Source organism: Nilaparvata lugens, chromosome X (genome assembly GCF_014356525.2).
Source record: "Nilaparvata lugens isolate BPH chromosome X, ASM1435652v1, whole genome shotgun sequence".
In the NCBI taxonomy this organism is placed as follows: Eukaryota; Metazoa; Arthropoda; class Insecta; order Hemiptera; family Delphacidae; genus Nilaparvata; species Nilaparvata lugens.
In genome coordinates, this window is record NC_052518.1 from 93,686,653 (window position 1) to 93,707,151 (window position 20,499).

A 20,499-nucleotide genomic window follows, 5' to 3' on the forward strand; every position below is an offset into this window, starting at 1 on the left:
AACATATCAAGTTGCATTTATCTGATACATTTCTATTGAATTACAGCCATAGACAACCGTTCGTTCATTAAATTTGACAGAGAGGTCTTTTCTTTTATCAGTGTTTGTATTAGTTCACATCAGTTTATACTACAATATTATCATGTGTACATCAAGTAAGTCCAGATTATGTGAGCGTGTAACTAATATGAAATCGCTAAGGGTAGTTTTTCAAGAATACTGGGATTGAAGTATGGAAGTTATGTTAAAAAACTATAAAGTAGTAGACATATGTCAACATGTATTCAATAGATCAAATTATTTTTTTGAATAAATAATTTGAATTTGAAAAAAATTTGAATTTGAATAGAAATTTATCTCCTCAATAGAGAGTACTGTATTTAACACCAATATCTCCAGAGTTATTCCAAGTACGGTACAGCATTATTTTATTGACCGAGTGAAGTGAAGTCTAAGATTCAAGTCGACGGTTTTGCATTTCTCTTTATGTTTAAATGTTGCGCATTTACAGCGAAACGCAGCAATAGATTTTCATGAAATTTGACAGGTATGTTTGAATTTCGCGACGACGTATACATGAGGTTTTTTAAAATTTTGCATTTTAAGGATAATACGAAAAGAAAAGGAGTTTCCATCGATCACCAATATCACCGTAAAAATCAGACTATAGAATTATTCATCATAAATCAGCTGTCTAGTGGACTATAATACTACCCGTTCAAAAACATCAAACATCATCTTGAAAATGTATCTTTCCATCAACGTTAGTAGACAGTGTCTACTAACTTCGTCTGTCCATAAGGTGAGGCCATGATTCTAGTTTGGAGTTTGGAGTTATTGATAGAAAACATTTTTTTTAAATTTTTCTTTTTTAATTTGATGATTAAAATTGCAACAAATATTTTTGAAAAGAAATTGACTTCTAAAATAATGAAAAGTGAGAAATGAAGTTTGTAGGAAATCAGCATTATGGTAGTTTACTTTGTTAATCTCAACACATCGTTTTTTCGCCGTCACGACAACACAGAATGTTCTCTGATGGTTTTATTGGATTAGCGTATCGACGGCAGCCAGATCTGATAACAGCGCTCACACTTATATTCCGGGACGACACGTCACGGTACGATAGGACAGAAAGCTCTATGTTTATTTAGGATTTTTTTTAGACATTTTAAATTGATAAATTATTTATTAATTTTTTTGAGAAAACATAACAACAAGTCAATGTAACTTACTGAGCGCGAGGTCTACTGTTCACAGAACTTCTAGTTATATATTCATATTCATCTCTCTCTAATTCAAATTCAAATTGAAATAAGAAACAAGAACATATTATACAATATGCGGTTTCAAAATTATGGTTCAAATGTTCAAATCACAAATCAATCATATCGTTCAATATCTGTCTATTTAGCACTACTAGTACTACTGATACTAGATGCCGAAAAACGATCAAGAAACACGTTCAAGTGTGTCTAGACTTTCGACGAATAAATGTTGTTAAATGCAAGTCATTTGACTTAATCGTTATGTTTCACTAATTGGATTTACTGCAACTGCAACACTGATAATTATGCCCGACACGTACTTAAGTACTACCATTTTAGGATTATAGGTTTACATGTTGATTGTCAGTGACTTTGACATTGTCAAGTGCAAAAAAGTCAGTGTCATCGCACTTCTTGACAATGCCAATTCACGTCATTATAAAGCTGTGTTTATACTATGTAGCAGAGCTATATAGGAAAGCTACATGTAGCTCAGCTATATAGTTCTGCTATAAGTTCAAAAAGTGACACTGGAGATCTGCTATATAGCAGCTTTAAAGCGTCGTAGCTTGAGACGAACGACAGAAGTTTTCCAATAATTAAAAATGATTTCTGTTATCAATGATGGGTACTTATGATTAGAACTAGGTTATAAGATGGTCATCAGATTTATCCACTCATATAAGTGACAAGCTCTCGGTTCACCAAACGTTAACATCTTATTGGGCCTGCACAAATGGGTAATTTGATTTAGAAATAAATATCTTAATTCAACCCCACCCGTGACTTCAAATAGATTTCACCGGAAATCAAGTTTCATCAATAACTATTCTTTAGTGTTTTCTTAAGTTATCTCAGCTTATTCTGAAACAAATCTATAACAAAAGTTTCAATTAGGTGCACATGGGCATGTATGAGGGAGATCATTACATCTATTAGGGATATAATATGCATGTATGAGAATTTGCTTTTGTCGTAAGAGTTTTGAGAATATTTAAAAATTGGTCGTTTCACCAAAGTTTATCCATTGATTTTGAAGTGTTTCCTATTTAGAGTTTCCAATTCGTTTTCCCGAGAGAAATACTCAGCCAAAAGTATTGAAATATGACTCATATACCTTTTCCACCTTCTCAAGAATTGATGGTTTTCCAAGTACATGGATATCCATAGTTGGAGAAACCCTTCAATCTTCCATCCTTTTTTTGCACCACTTTTTTATTTCGTTTGTATTGTTGTTGTATTGTTTGCATGTATTCTTTTTGTTAATCTCTGTATTCAACTGTTATGTGTGTGTAAAAAAAATAAATTAAAATTGAAAATTGAAATTGAATATGCTCAGCTGATCCATGGAGAAAGTAATATACCATAGTATGAATAAAGAATAAGTATACCACTATAGAGAAAAGATGAAGAAAACATGCTATTGCAATAATTCGTCTCTGTTATTATGGAAAGATAATTGAAAGGGATTTGAGAATATTTCAGACCTACACCCAAAATTGGATAATTTCCAATTGCACCTAGTCTTGCATTTCCCTTTCTTTTCTAAATGGGGGGTAGTGTTGCTATTATTTGTGTTTTCTGCCGTTGTTCGATTTTTTCTACAAAATTATCGTAATATATCATGTGTTCAAAAGTCTTTGCATAGGACATGACCGTTGTCAAATGAAAACTCCATTCCATTGTATTTTCTTAACCATGGTTTCTAGTAAGCCTAGATTACTTCTTTTACATAATATTTTACACGTCTTATTTTGACTGGGATTTTCTACCTCAACCCTCTATGTTATATAGTGAGGTCCACGTTATAATGGCAGTTGAGAAAGATAGGAGAACAACTTTGCCGATCCTCAGTCTTGTCAATGCCTTCTACAGACGGTAGCTGATACAGCAGGTTTATTGGTGTAATATTTACTGTTCATTATCGTTTAAAATAATCAATTATATTTTATTAAGCAAGAAATTTTATTTTTCAAAAATTTCATACCGAATTTACATAATTAAGGTGAAATATTTTGCCAATCAATTATCAATTCTACATTATTAAAAGACGATCTAGCAACAGAACAAAGCGAGAAAGAGGTAGCGCTATCCGCTTTGTTGAATGATAGACAAGGATAGCAATACCATTGCTAATCAAACACTGCCATTATAACGTGGACCTCACTATAGGTTGACTAAGTTTCCCAAACTACAGTATTTCTGAAGTTGTCCATAACTATTGTAATGTTAAACGTATTTATGTACTACTGTACTTATGCATGTGAACATAAATTAAATATTCATTTTATAACTATTATTTATAATATAAAGGATATCATTTCGTTATTATATCTAATTAAATAAATTTATGTATTTTGGTTTAAGTGCAGTAGCATCTTATATTTATTTTTTGTATTCTGTTTTTGTCAAAAATAAAAAAAATTCATTCAATTTTTTGTGTAGTTGAGAAGTTGATATTGTGGTAATTATTCATATTGAATGAAAAAGACTAAGACATTGTCAAAAAACACTGATTTATTGATAATTAGAAAGACCGGATTCGGTTATTACACCATTGTCAATCTCTGATAAACTCCTGAATAAGTTTATCAGAGATTGACAATGCAGTAATAAGCGAAACCGGTCTTTCTAATTATCAATAAATCAGTGGTTTTTTGACAATTTCTTAGTCTTTTTCATTCAAATTTATTTATTGTATTATATTGTAATACTGACGTGATTTTATCGAGTGCGGCAGTACAAGCATCACTGAGCTCTTTCTGGTACTCGGTGTGGGGTGGGGGGAGCCACTGACATGCTATGTCACCATAGTGGATGTCGACGGCGGTTGCCTTGCTGGTGACTCCAATCAGGAAGTGACCCAACTCGGCTGTGAGGTAGCCCAGTGTGAGCACCACCAGTGCATACCACACGTAAAGGCCGCTCAGCTTTTGCAGCACTGGTATCATGGCTGCAAGGCTTGCTGCTCTGTAATCAAGAAAAAAAAACAGATTGATGAATATTTAAAAGGGACATATTATTAAACAGTAAACTAGAAGGAATAAGTAGAAGTAATAATCATTAAACAGTTGACTAGGAGGAATAACACATATAATAATATTCGTATGGCTTTTATTGGTGGGGAGTTCCTGATGAAAGGAAGTTCCACCTCGCCTGGATATATGACAGATTAAACATTAAATACATTTTTTTCTCTATTCGATAATTAGAATCGTGAGAAATATATCGTAGAGTAGTAATGGTTTTTTAATACATTCATATAAAATAATAATGACAGACTATATTTTTTTAATATTCAAGATAAATTGTACTGGTTGTATATTTTTGTTCACAATGGTTTGCAGACGTCACGGAGTGCAAGAGATTTTTAATAAATGCTGGACTCAAAAATCAATGGATTTTATTTTTGTATAATTCTAAATCATTATGTAATTTTTTGTAATGATGATTATTTTTTTTCTCTATGTTGACCACGAATACTGGTTAGAGTGGTCAACTTAGTTCCTACTTTCTTAAATTGTAATTTGTTATGTTTTTTGTGGAAGGAATCAATAAATTTCATTTCATTTTCATATAATTTGAGCCGTCAATGGCCTTACGACTGTCATACTTCAGCCGGGACCAACAGTTTAACGTGCCCATCCAATAACACGGGAGTGACCTGTTCAAAAAATTTTGCCTCTGAGTGGTGTTTGAACCCGGGATCTCTAGGGCAAGCACTCTATCCACTAGACCACGGATCACACAATCATATAATAGTACTGTAAGAATAGATTCATGTCAGTATACCTCCCCAACATTATTATACTCCGTGCAGAATTACTTTTTACTTGGGATGGACATGTGCAGCAGAGAAAGCATACAGAGGGAGGGTTATAGAGGCGCGATGTTGCCGTTTTGAAGCGGCCAGCGTTCTCCATCTTCTAGTGACTTCATGTGCTCATGCTACACATGCCAAGTTTCCTGTCTGAAAGCATTGAGGCGACTGACAAATTGGCAACTGTGCTTCTACCTTTGACTCTATTAATCACTGTAATTGGCTGATCTCCCTCCATTTCTCTGTGCTGCATATTCCTCCTGAAGTGAATATTTGTACGGAGTATAGAGTAGATTTAAGAGTAGAATAGTGTAAAGACCCGTCTTCATTAGTAGAGTTTCCTGGGCAAGTACTAACTATCTTGTGAACTCTCCCAATGAAAACGTTCATGGTAGAGTAGAGTCATGTTTGATTTCTAGTTTTTAGTGGAGTAGAGTGGGATAGCACGGTGGGATAGTACTCTACCACTTGCCTTCCCACCACCACCGCTTCTCACTCTACTCTACAACTACTATTCTATTGGAAAAAGTCTCGAGCTATTAGAGCAGAGTCAGAGTAGAGTAGAGTAGAGTAGAATATTGACATTTAAAGGCTATACTCTGTCCAAATAGACTTGAGCTCTGAAAGATGAGGTCAACCCTCCTACTAGTTACACACACAAGCGCAGTCTCGTTTTGTGTGTGTGAGTAAAGAGACGGTCTGTCTACCTGTATACTACGTAGTATACATAGTATATCAATCACGCTGGTAGGCCGGGCGTGTGTCCCTGCGCGTGGGGGAGAGAGGATCGGCTTAATCTTTCAGGGCTCATTGCAGTTTGGACAGACTATAGTTCTGTTCACTAGACAACACACTTTACCTACTATTCTCAATTGTAATGAAAACAGTTACTCGACCAGAGTTAACTTGGTAGAGTTGGTATGACAGTTTCTCGACCACTAACTATACTAGTGAAAACCAGGCTTAAGTGTCTAATAGTGTAAAGTAAGAGTATAGTGATAGAAGAATAGTGTAAAGTGAGAGTAGAGTAAGGGTAGAATAATGTAAAGTGAGAGTAGAATAAGGGTAGAATAGTGTAAAGTGAGAGTAGAGTAAGGGTAGAATAGTGTAAAGTGAGAGTGGATTAGGGGTAGAATAGTGTAAAGTGAGAGTAGAGTAAGGGTAGAATAGTGTAAAGTGAGAGTAGAGTAAGGGTAGAATAGTGTAAAGTGAGAGTAGAGTAAGGATAGAATAGTGTAAAGTGAGAGTAGAGTAAGGGTTGAATAGTGTAAAGTGAGAGTAGAGTAAAGATAGAATAGTGTAAAGTGAGAGTAGAGTAAGGATAGAATAGTGTAAAGTGAGAGTAGAGTAAGGATAGAATAGTGTAAAGTGAGAGTAGAGTGAGGATAGAATAGTGTAAAGTGAGAGTAGAGTAAGGGTTAAATAGTGTAAAGTAAAACTACAGTAAGGGTAGAATAGTGTAAAGTAAGAGTAGATTAGGGGTAGAATAGTGTAAAGTAAGAGTGGAGTAAGGGTGGAATAGTGTGAAGTAATAGTATATTGAGAAGAGAATTGTGTAAAGTAAGAGTAGAGTAGAATATTGTGAAGTAAGAGTAGAGTTAGGGTAGAAAAGAGTAGAGTTAGGGTAGAAAAGAGTAGAGTTAGGGTTGAATAGTGTAAAGTAAGAGTAAATTCTGAGTAGAATAGTGTAAAGTAAGAGTATTGTGACAGTAGAATAGTGTGAAGTAATAGCAGAAGAATCAGAGTATAATTGAATTTGCATAGTACAGAATAGGAGTGTTGTAATGATAAAGTATGAGTGCTTGAGTGGAGTACAAGGAGAATAGGAGCTGGTAAGAAGTAGATTAAAAATACAGTGAGATTCGAGTGAAAGTAGAGTAAGAGTTGTAGAATAAGAGTTGAGTTGTGTAGAATAAGACTTGAGTAAGAATATAGAACAAGGAGAATAGGAGTTGATAAAAAGTAGAGTAAAATACAGTAAGGTCAGAATACAGAATTCAAATCTACTTCTCCAGAAGTAGAGTATAATAGGAGTCAAGTTAGAGTAGAGTAGGGACCAAGCCACATGAGGCGTTTTTCAGATAAGTCGGTATGGCACGACAGGACAAGGATCTCTCCGATTGGCTAATTGGGTTGTTGTATCCAGAGAGCTTCCTGTCCAGTCCTATGCTGTCGAGCCGTGTCGACTTGTCTGAAAAACGCCCCATGCTGTTTGGTCCTGAAGTAGGTAGCATAGAGTTGAAGTAAGAGTACAACCTCTAAAAAGATACAGAAATAATTTTGAAACAGGAAACTAATATGAACGTCACAGCTATCAATGTCTTAAGATGTGACCATAACATTTATGTCATGTCTGTTCCTATGTTGGGAAATGAAATATTCCTCATTTTAATCAGTTTTTTGTAATCTGTAGGCCTATAGCCAGTTCCAGATAATCTCAATTCAAGGATTTCAAAAACTGTACTCTTTTCCTCTTATTCGAATTTTTCATATGTGTTTTCCTGTTTAGGTCTAGCTTTTCAATGTAACGTAACAAAATTGACCCTATCATCGTCAAGGGTGTTTACTAGATATTGATAATGATGTAACAGCCAAAACTAGTTTCCCAAAATATTTCAATAAATCAGTGACTGTGACAATTTCATGTCATTTTTGTTCGATATGGACATCTACCTCGAAATCACCTTCAAAGATCTATCTCGAAATCACCTTCACAGAAAGCTTTCAAATTTCCTATCAACTATTGCAATTTTTCTCGTTCCTTCCAACTAATTGTTGTTGAAGTTTTTTGTTGCGTTTCTTAGATTTGTTCAAATAATTTGTCAGATGTAATTTATATTATAAGTAATAGATAGCATTTCTCAAGTCATACAAGCATGTAACAGTTTTTCCCATTTTTCCACTTTTATCATGAAGAATGGAGAGTTTATAATTATGGATAGTTATGATTATATTAATCATAAAACATTGACCTAAAACAAATTAAGAATACGTATTATCTACAAAATAGTAATGAATACTACTTTTAAGCAACAGCTGTTAGCCAGACCAAGTAGTACTCAAATTCTTTGCTAGATAGCATTACGGACGGCGATCCGTATTTTTGTGGAGTGGCCTGGTCTGAGAGGTGGATCTTCAGAATCCAAAGTTTTGCACAAGTTTGGAAGCTAGACTGAGTCTTGAATCTAGCTCCCCTGTACCTTCTCAGCCAATATTGAGAGCTCTTGAGGAGCAGAAAGTTTATTTGTGATCCATTCACAGGGAGCGACTAGAGTTCTAGAGTTGAAGTGTTTCTATATACTAGGTTTCGACTTTCAAGATGAAGAGTGTACTTTGAGCTCTGATCACAATTTATATAAATCCGTTATTGGAATTCTACATTAACTCTAGAAAGACACTACAAAACAAGCAATGCTTAACACTTTAACCGTATCATGATTCTTCCAACCACCAACCATATCACCTAGTCTCTCAGACCGGAGATCCAATTTCATGATAAAACATTAGTTTTTTTTTTGTAATTTAATAGATTCTTATTCTTTTGTATGTATAATTTGTTCAGAGAAATGTAAGGATAACAAGAAGCCCATCTTAAGAAACACTTTCCTTATTAACTATATTTTAAAAAAATTCAAAATTGAGAGTAAACTAAAATAATGTAGGCTAAATAATTTTATGGGTAACAACCTGTTTACAAGTAGCCTACTTATAGCTTCAATATAACAAGTGCTCACTCAATATGTCATAGCAAATGAAGAATAAAATTGGATACAGTTCGTAATTTATTAAAGAAAACATAAAATATTTCTAACAAAAGGCATTTTCTGTTACCTAGCTCTTACTAAAAAACAAAATCAACTTGAAAGTAATGTGAAGAGTAAAAATCTAACTTATTTGTTTGGATCCGTTCACTGTAATCCGCATCAATAATACGTAGGTCTCTATGATGACCCATTAATAAAAGTTGCATAAAGCGTATCCTCCAGTATCATCACAGACCGGGAGTCACAGATCGAATCACAAATCGAATCACAGATCGAATCACAGATCGTCCGGTCCGTAGCAATAAACTGAGTTTGTTTTCAAAATGACTCTTCTAATCACACTGAAACAACCATTAATTGTTCTCTGATATTTATTGTGCAGATACTGAGAAGGAGGAGCCAAACAGAAAGTCAGGTGTATTAAAAATGCAATGCAAAATTTTCTTACCGGTCTCAGAGACCAGTGATACTGTTGTGTTAGACAACATGCTGGGGTTACGCGTAACGAAAATTTTTTAATTTCTAAAAATTACTGCTACATCCATTTTCTACACTGTTTTGAATGATCAACCTTTCAAGTAGGTTAAATGTCTCTTACTTAATTTTTCAAATTTCATCAACGGGATGAATATGAATAATATCAAATAACCAATGGACCACCACATTTGATACTTTTTGCAGTAGCTCAAGAATACCCTTCATTTTCTTTTTGATTGTGATGATTTGTATTCAATCTGTGGAAAAAAATATTTATAACTCGTAAATGAGCTATAAATATTAATTTAGAAAAATCCCAATTTGAAAAAAGTGAGTCAACCAAGATAAAAAAAGTGCGTTCGCGTTATATATGCATTGATAATAATTGCTAGAAAACATGAAGAAACTAAAGTAAAATGGGTTAAATTATGGAGAATCCTCAAAAATATGATATAACTGGAATAGAATACTATAATATAATGATAATAATACTATATAAATGAAGATAAAAAGACAAACACAGGTTCAGAATCTGTAGAGCTTGCTGAAAAATCTCCAATTGTGAATATAGATCAATAATGTGCTCTTATGATACTTTTAAACACTCTTTACAAATATTATCATCGAGTTTGAGCTTATTTCTAACTAGAAATTTCTGATTGTTTCGTCTACATCAATAATATTCGAAAATAAGCGAAATTTTTGAGCGAACCTCAAATGAATCAACTATACACTAAAGACAACAGGGGTTACGCGTAACCCCAAGGAATCTTTTTCACCCAATAATGACCGACTTGCAGCTTCTAAATCACGTGTGCAGGAAGTTTATTTATTTATTTATTTATTTATTCAAGGTGATACACATACTATAATTAGGAAAGAAAAAACAGGCAATTGCCCAAAACTTCTTCAGTTCCTGGATTTTCACATATTAAAAATAGTCCAAACAATTAGGTTAAGTTCAAATTTTGATTTCTGCCAAAGTTTCCGCACCATCCGAGGAAGATAACACAGATATAAAATTGATTTTGAATTTCACAATGTTGATATAAAGCCGAAAAACAATAATCAATCCGAAATTCAATTAAATTAATTGAAATAAATTAAAAATTTGAAGACAAAAATTAGACACTCACTTTCAGCTACTTTACAGCTGTTTAAGTTGATGGACTAGTTAGAGAATACAAGAAATCTTAGATCTACAAGTTTACTGCAGCCTAGGTAACAACAGGAAATATAATGGTCTGGGGTTACGCGTAACTACTGTTGTCTTTCTAGGAATTGAAAAAAAGAAAAATATATGCTATTATATTGTATAGGTAGAATTATAGTATGAACGTATTGTATGCTATGAAAGTATAGGTGAAGTGTAAAAAACATGAAGTTCACATCTGAAACAATAATTGATTTTCATTGGTTCACCGTTCAAGACTTTTCTGGCCTTTATCTCTATCAGCCCTTACCTCATTATTCATTCAATTTGAATATCAAATGTAACAAATATCACATATGTTATAAAATAGAGAATGATGCTCAATAGTCAATATTGGACCCATTTGACCAGGTGACAATATTTTTTCGAATACATGAAGACTTGATATATTCAATCAACATATTTCAAATTAGGTGTATTATCCATTTCACAATGAATTTGAAAACTATTACGACTGTCATTTGAGAATTGGAGATTTTCATTTGAATCAATCATGGAAAAAAATCATCGATTTATTAATTTCCTCAACTTTAAGTGTCAAGTTTGATTTAATATCTGATCTTTTTATAATAGATTCAATACAATTGCTAAGTCAAGTGGGGAGGTTTAGAAGAACTGTTTCGGGAAGCACATGATAAGGTTGCGTGACGTTTCCTACAGTGGCGTATCATACGAATCAAAATTCAATGCGGAGTTTCCTACAAAGAGTTGTTACCTGTCCTCAACTTTATCTTTTACTCAAATCAAATGTTCTCATTGTCGTTGACAAACACATGCATTGACATGTAAGTCACATGAAAGTCATGAAAACGTAACATAGTCCAGTATTGTAACTTTTCTGTTGTATGGAGCAGATGGGTGGACTCTCGTGTAGTAACATTTTTTATAAAGTAACTTGGTAACATACAGTGTTAAGCCATTACCATATATGGTGGCACATCTTACAAACAAAACATCATTTTCTAAAATAAGTTACTGCTCTGTTACCGTTACGACCAGAAACAGCTTATATTTTGAGAAATAGAACGGTTGTGATGTAATCGAAATGGAAATGATGAAAATCTATAAGAGCATGACTAATATTGTAGTCAATACAAATTTCAAATTACAAATTTCCATCTTAATTCCACATATTCAATAGTCAAATTTCATGAACATAGCAAAAATGTTCTAAATGTAGTTTCAGATCAAAACCATATAATTTTTCCAGTATATCCAGTATTTCCAGTATTTCCAGTAAAAACATTCCCATCTTTCCATTTTGCCGGCCAGATAGCCGAGTTGACTAAGGGGTTGCATCCTCCAGTCTGCTAGTGCAACCTGGTCACAGGTTCGAATCCCGCCGAATATCATCGATTAGGCATGGACGTTTGATCATCTCATAACTCACCCTCGCACTTCCCATTACCCACGCCCAAGCAAAAAGCTCATGTGGGCATCATCCACAATAGAAAAAAGTTGAATGAGATTCTTTGAATATGAAATTCTTTACTCACTCTCATCTTTAGAGCTACTGAAATTAGTGAAACACAAGAGAATATATCAATATTCCTCTTAAATGTAATCACAACACGACTAACTCTCCAAAAGCCATTTTCAAGTGTAAATTTTTTTATAAGAATCATTTATGATTCACCTAACATGTATGATAAATATGTATGATTATAAATATTTGATTGTTTATTGTACTAAAATACCATATGTAATGTTTAACATGAATCAAATCTTTGGTAAAAGTGGTTTAATATCTATGATCTGATATCATATATACATAGGACTGTGTAATAACGTCCTAAACAACGAAGATGTCTAGAGCATGTCTAAATTCGGATTCAAAGGAATTCGGGCTTATCGGATAAGACTGTTCAAATCAAATCTTTGATAAAAGTTGTTTGATATCTATGATCTGATATCATATATAGCTTACATGGGACTGTGTAATGACGTCCTAAACAACGAATGTCTAAATTCGGATTCAAAGGAATTCGGGCTTATCGGATATGGCTGTTCATAATAACAAAGATGGTTATGAAAGAGAGTAAAAAAGTTATTACTTTGACAGAGTGTGAGCGGGACAAATCTGACAAGCAGTGATGGTGTCACGGCGTACAAAATGTACGTGTGTGTGGGAGCCATAAGCCACTCTAACGTCACGACGTACAAAATTTACGTGTGTGCGGGAGCCATGATCCACTCACGTTTGACCGTTGGGCGGAGTTCGTATAAGTCCGAAACGCCACCGTAGGAAAGGCCAAGTAGTCGATGATACGTGATACGCGAAAATAAAATAGTGACAACAGACTGGTAAACCCTTAATTGGCGCAACACATGGCAGGCAGGTGCAACACGCAACAGGTAAAACAGACGCTAGTTGGGAGCGCTACAAAATTCCTCACCAAAAACTTGCCAATTAAAATTCGTAATTGGTTCGTTGAAAACAAATCAACAATTCGACAGCTAAAATATAGACCCACTTAATTGTTTGTCTTTAATTGTATAGTTTGCATGAGATATAATGTTGATAGTTTTAAATAAATATGGTGAGGTCCACGATATAATGGCAGTGAAGAAAGATAGCAGACCGACGTTGCCGATCCTCTGTATTGTCATTGCCTTCTATAGACGGTATCAGCTACCGTTTAATTTTTGTGATATTAACTGTTCATTCTCGTTTCAAATAATCAATATAAGCAAGAACTTATATTTTTCAATAGTTTCATAATGAATTTTCATAATAATTAAGATGAAATAATTTGTTAAATAATTATCAATTCCACATTGTTAAAAGACGATCTGGGAACAGAGCAAAGCAAGAAAGAGATAGCGCTATCCGCTTTGTTGAATGATAGACATGGATAGCAATAGCATTGCTAATTAAACACTGCTATCATAACGTGGACTTGACTATAAATAGTGATGGACCGTGACAGATATAATTATTTGGATATGCTGCAGACATGTGTTGTAGGCCTAGATTTGTGCAGATATGACAGTTGATATGTGTGCAGTTGAAGTCTGCATGTTATATTGTAATGTATTCATAAATGTTGCAGTAGATTGTTCTATTCGCTGTACATTATGTTGCAGTACATTATTCTATACAATGTATTTATGTAATGAACGTTGCAGTAAATAACAGCAAATAATAGCAAATAAGAACTACGAACTTTAGTAGCAACTAAGAACTTTTAGCAACTAAGAACTAACTGGCCTTTATTGTAGCTGATGATTGAAATACTGAATAAAAAAAATCACAATAATCTTTGTTCGCTGCGTTCAATATGAAAAACTCACTTTTGAAACTTGTAAGTTTACTGTAGTACAAGATGTATTTTCTTTGAATCGATCAGATATTCTATTGTTATAGCTATTGTAAAGATAGTTTGTAACAAATTCTATAAGTAGCAACTCAGCTATGTTTGTACATAAATATAGTATTCTCTGATGTAACTTCTGTATATTATAATGTTGCAATACATTATTATATTTAATAAAAAACAATATAAAAACATATTGTACCCTTTTTATTTAAAACATTTTAAAACTTTAATCATTTCAACGACTAGTCATTACTACTTTGGCCATTTTCAAGTGTATTATTTATATTTATATTTGCATGAAACTATTCAACTTGTGAAGCTCTCGAATAAGGAGGAAAGTGTTATCTATCAAAGTAGGCTTATTTATAGACGAACATGTAAAGTATATAGTAGTCAGATTAAAAACAACTTAAGGCAGTTTTATCTCACCTCCAACACGATTAAGCCATTCTCAACTAAGTTGATTCTGGTGTTTGCTGTAGGCCTAACTTACTTTTGCAAGAATCCATTTCCGACTATGAATAATATGATTGTGAAAGAGAATGAATGGAAGTTTAAGGAATAAAGATGAGGAAAGTGGGGCAGAAGGGGAACGGAGTAGGAGGAACAAGAGGAAGATGAAGAAGGAAAACGAAGAAGCATAACAGAGAAAAAGGAGAGAAGTAGAAAATCAAGAACAGGGCAGAAGGGGAATTTATCGATTGCGCCCAGCCGTCAAAATGTGTTCGGCCACTCATATACTGAACGTAACAATGTGAACGTCCATGACGTCATTTCGCTCTCACCAGCAGTCGACATTACTTTCCCCGACTAAAGGAGCGAAATTCAAATTCAAGCAAAACACTACTGTATTATGACAAGTTAATTAGATACAGATTTCTATCCTATATTCCATTCTAATTGATATTAAAAGATTGGGCTAGAACCATGATTCAGAGATTAATCATTCATTACGATACATCTTTTATCTCAGTCAAAATGGTTCTAGCAAACACATCGTCTCAATAATTCATTCTAATGTTTTGACTTTTCATCTCTGAAATTTGTTCAAATGACAAAGACAATGTGATTGATTGATTGATTGAGTACTTTATTTATGTAGATTACAATATATTATACTGGCTTATGCACTTATATACAATAGCTTACAATACAGCAAAATTATAGATGATAGACTAAGAAAATAATTATTGAACTGTATATGATATGAAAAAGCAATTTGTAATATAATAACTATAGATAATAATCATATTGTTATGCATCTACATAAATTGGCGGAGCTTTGGACATATCAATGTCCATTCTTCGGAAAGAATATTAAAAATATCCTCCCCACTAACTCTCTACCAAAAGTAGTGAGTGAGAGATATAGATATATAATTTTTGAAAACTTCAAACACTTTGAACCTCCGCCACTCAGAGTTGCAAACATATCACCACTGTTCTTATTCTCACTCATGGTGACAGCCTGAAAGAGTCAATAGGTGCTAATTATAAAAAAATTGATGGGGTGTTGTGGTTTCGACAAACCGGGGGATTTCTGGTCGTCAACCTTTTCAATCTTTAGCTGGAAATTCAATGTATTCATGATTTCAAAATTTGTCACAAGTAGAGATAAATCAATGGAACACTTTTGGAGTCGAAAAGGAAGGGATGATCGTTACATAGCAGATGGTTATAGGAAAGTATATATGCCGTTATCATTTCGACAGAGAGAGAGAGTGGGCGGGACAAATAATGTGACTAGCAGTGATAACGTCACGACGTAAACAGTGTAAGTGTATATAGGAGCCATGTAGCACTCCCATTTGACCGCAATCGGTGTATGTCCGAAGAGAGATGAGGGAAAAGGAACAGAAGAGAAGAAGAAGAACAGGAAAAAAAAGAAGTTGAGATGTCAAACAGCGCCCCGCGGTCAGAATGGTACTGCCCTTCACGTTCAAAATAAATGTTGGAAACGTTATCACTCCCTTGTCTCAGTCTCAGCACTCTATGGGAATTATATATTATAATTCCTATGGAATTATAATATTTTAATCTATATGGGAATTCCCGGTCGTTAACCGGTTCGACAAGCTGTCAGAGCTGGAAATTCCATGTATTCTCGTTTAGGTATTCCCGTAAATTCCAAAATTCATCACAATTCGATTTGAATAGACAGAATTTGTTCAATACAAGCTTATCTCTTTGGTTAGAAGGAAACATTGGTTCATCTAGCATAATTTATCTACATCCTTTTTATTTTGGAAAATTTATGAATCTCCTTACTAATGGCTATTGTGCTCATTAGAAACACATTGTACACACTACAAACTAAGATGTTTTTGATTGAAGTACTAACAAGTTTCTATCAACTCCATCTTATCAGTCAAACTCATACATTGATTATGTACATGAAAGCGTCATCTAGTACTAGATTGAATCCATGCGTATCAATCATACATGATGATATATGATCATCATACATATGATTCATGAATCATATGTTCATGAATATTTGATTCTATCAAACTTCTAGTAATAGATTAAATTTATGTGTATGAATCATACATTATGATCATGAATATTTTATTGTTGATTGTAATAAATACCGTATCTAATAATAACAAACAAATCTATGTTAGCTCAATATCTATGAACTGATATCAAATTTGTAATATATGTAAATATATGAGTGTATCCCTAAACAACGAAGATCTCTAGAACATGTCTAGACTCAGATCCAAAGGATTTTGGGCTAATCGAAGAACGCAGATGGTTATCACAGAGATTAATAACGTTATTACTTTGACAGAGTGAGAGCGTGACAAATTAATATGACAAGCAGTGATGACGTCACGGTGTACAAAATGTACATATGTGTGTGTGTGTGTGTGTGTGTGTGTGTGTGTGTGTGTGTGTGTGTGTGGGAGCCATGCATATCCGCTCCCTTTTGACCTAAGTTCGTATGTGAAAAAGTATGTATCCGAGAAAGAAGAACAGAGTGGCGAAAGTATATTGAAAATGGAGAAAGGGGGAAAATAAGAAAAAGAAGAAAAGAGGAGGAAAAATGTGAAATCCCATATCTCATTCAATCTAATCCCAATCGAAGCAAAACCGGGTTCTCAGAATGCTTGCCTGCAGGCTCACTTCACTCGCCTAGCCTGGAGCTCCTGGAATCCCAGGATAAGCCAACTCTTAGATTAATACAAATCCAGTATACAATACTATTGGACTATGGGTTGCAATGAGGAAATCAGCAGCTGGATTGACATCAGTGAGTCAACTTGTCCATTTCGACAAGAGTGCATTCAAATTTCCCAGATTTCGATCAACTTGAACAACAGTAGGTACCTAGAATACAGTATAGCAACATGATTTATTGACATTTTCCTCATTTCGACCCACTAAATCGGTTGCACTACAATATAATGATCAATTCTAACAAACACATGTTCCTGACATCGATTCAATTTGGGCCTAATATCAACCTAATTGCACCAGACTAGAAATCAAACTTCCTTTGACCTTGACCTATATTAGGGCAACTATCAATAATTTAGTAGGGAAGACTCTTTGTACTGCAATGAAGCCACATGTGCTTGTCATAAGCTTTGCTCTGCCTTCAACCCTAAACCACACCATCAAATAGTTTGCATCAGGCATGAGTCTGCGCCTACAGCCCACAGTAAACGCAATCAAATAGCACAATGTTGAAATAGCATGTTTCAAACGCAGTTGATTGTGTTTGAAGTAGAGGAGCTCAAATGTTTTCATTGCTGTCTGTCAGCCTGTCCTTGTTGTAGTCAATGAATCAATTAACTATTATTAAAATCGTGATTAAAAATGATTAGCTGTTCTGAAAGTGGCATAGCAAAACAAGATGAGCTAATATAGCAACTAACTCTTGCAGAGTAGCATCATTTGTCACACTATTTTCATCATTGAATAATATAAATTTATCTGATGTATGTTTTTCAATTAATGATGAATGCATCCACACTATAGTGTAAACTTATCGCATGATGACGTTACCACATCATCATATATAAGAAACACATGATTGAAATGATCACGATCATTTTTTCATGACAATTTCTCAGAACTACTTGGGCCATCAATGGATGAAAATTTATAGTTTTTCATAGTGTAAGATTTATAGTGAAATGAAAATAATTGGTTAGTCTCTGAGACTAGTTTTAATGTCAATAAACATAAAAAATTACAATATCTCAGTTTATTGGAATAAACATCACTGCTAAGATGAGTTTGACGTCAAATTTCAAAAGTTTTAATCACATAGTTTGAGTTTTATTCTCCATTCAGAACGAGGAAGAGATTTTTTAATGTATGAATATTTTCTTAAAATTATCGCAGTATATCAATAATAATGAATATTATTTAAATAGCCATCAATTATAGATTCTACTAAATATATATTAATTTCATCAATAAAGACAAAAATACATGTCAGTTTCATCGTTGTTATTAGCTCTTATCTTGACGAAAGAATTCCAGTACGGTAGTTTGATTTTATTAATGTATCAAATTAATAGATGATTATTATATTCATAATAATCAGTATCATGAAATTCTGTTACGAATTACAATAATTCAATTATCAAGTTGTTATAATAATTATAATTCGCCCTGATTGCATTATAAGCTGCAATATCCGTTGTATGAGTGTTTTATTTGTCGATGATTTCTAGTCCATGTAAGATAGAATAAGATACATGGAAAAATGGAACTTGTTCAAAATCCTCAATTTTGAATGCAATGCACACTGCACAGGAAATATGCGATGTTCGATTGGCATCAACAAATCAACACCTCTGAAATTGTTTCAAGTGCTCTACAAAATTCTCCACACTCGTGCTCTATTCACGAATTGAGGTAATAGTGAGAATAGAGGTGACGAGGATCCATCGAGCTATTTGCTATTTTGCACAGGAAAAAACGAAAAACAGTTATAGCGTTTTCCAATAACAGACGTCGGATTTAATTGAGCTGCAAGATGAATTTGACGCTCGTGCCGTCTCAATGGGAAAATATCAAAAATCATCCGCATCAATTTAATCTGACGGTGCTGGGTGACTGGATTCTATTATTATTAGGCCACTTCAGAAGCTGAATGCCAAGTTATTTCATTGAAAGGTAATCAAATCAAGCCCTCACTGAAGCAGATGAGCGGATGGAGTAAATATGCAGATATCGCTCTACGAGGAAAATCAACGCATAATTGAATCAACAGGCGCTCAGCGTTTCACGAGAGTAATCTAGGATTGTCGAACCGATCAGGGAAATCCAATATGATAACTTGATACTTGTTCGAACTCAAACTCGCTTTATAGAATGGAGCGGAGGCGACTTCGAAAATAAACTGTAAATCCATGTAACCGGTTCCTTGGAAAGGAGGAAAAGTGGAAAGACCCACTGTCCTGGTCGAAAAGAGGCAGCAATTACATAACAAAGCATCACAGTCCCAGCTGAAAAGTTGTTGAGCTTGAAAAAATCCCCACGGGGAACTTCACCTTTCTAAGAATTCACAAACACATATTAGCACTCCCGTTCGAAACATGTGTAGATGTTCAAGGAAATTACAAATTCCACAGTGAAATGTATTGAGTTCCCTCACGAATTTCGCAATAAATAGATAGGCAGATAATCTCATCATACAACTGCAACATAATAGCTCGATACAAGGATTACTATTGTCGATATATGTAATAACTATATCTATACTTATTTCACCTCATAGCATTGAAAGCGATCTGCCAACGGCATATTACTGATATAGGTCTACTCCTACCAACAATAATTCAACATCATATTACAAATTCCCAGACACGATCGTCAGCATGTTACATTGTCAACATCAACAAATATCCTATAAACTCACTGCTCCATAGTACGATGAAATTGAAAGGTGAATGATAATAATATCACTCTAAACATTCCTGGCACAAGATTCAATAAGGAAAAGTGAGTTTATATTGCGCCAACCCAGCCATCTGAATATTAGCCTGAAAGAAGTTCAGCTTACTCTCACAATAACAGTATTCACACCTGCAATTGGCGTTGATCGTTGAATGATTTTCCCAACTTGATTATTCAATTGAGAAGTGATGTGTTGATTGATGAGTTGAATGAATCCCACTATTCATTCACGTCTTATCTACGATGACTGGAAGAGCTTTCATTCATATTGACTGACTCACTCTAAGCGCATTCAATTCACGAATACGTTATATTCACTTTCCCTTTCCTTCATCAACTGGCATCTAGACTGTACTTGTTTATGGTGAAGAGGAAACATCGCTACTGAATTCCACTTCCACCAATGAAATAGTCATCGTTTGAAAATATCCAAAGGATGGTTATTGTATCTTCATTTTTTTAACTATGAACCGATGAACATTCCTTGTATATTTTAACTAGATTAACATTATATTATACAAGTTCATTCTACCAGGGACAAATAAAAATGTAACAGTATCTTTACTCTATAATTTTCTCTATCAATGATTTTTTTCAATCAAACCGGTTGATATAGAATTCAATTGTTCAATTTGGGTAGTTCTTATTTTTGAAAATATTGTTGAGACCCATTTGCAGAGTAATATCATATATGTATATTATATTATATTTTACATAA

At 33.9% G+C, this 20,499-nt stretch overlaps 1 protein-coding gene across 2 annotated transcripts in view; it reads right to left on the reverse strand.

Annotated features, from left to right (window-relative positions):
- LOC111056305 (protein spinster homolog 1) overlaps positions 1-20,499 on the reverse strand; it is a 94,681-nt gene that overhangs the window by 18,001 nt on the left and 56,181 nt on the right. For both annotated transcript variants that reach the window (XM_039442719.1, XM_039442718.1), the window contains exon 2: positions 3,987-4,238. In XM_039442719.1, the coding sequence (XP_039298653.1) occupies positions 3,987-4,219 (233 nt within the window). In that variant the 5' untranslated portion in view covers positions 4,220-4,238. The remainder of the gene's footprint in view (positions 1-3,986; positions 4,239-20,499) is intronic.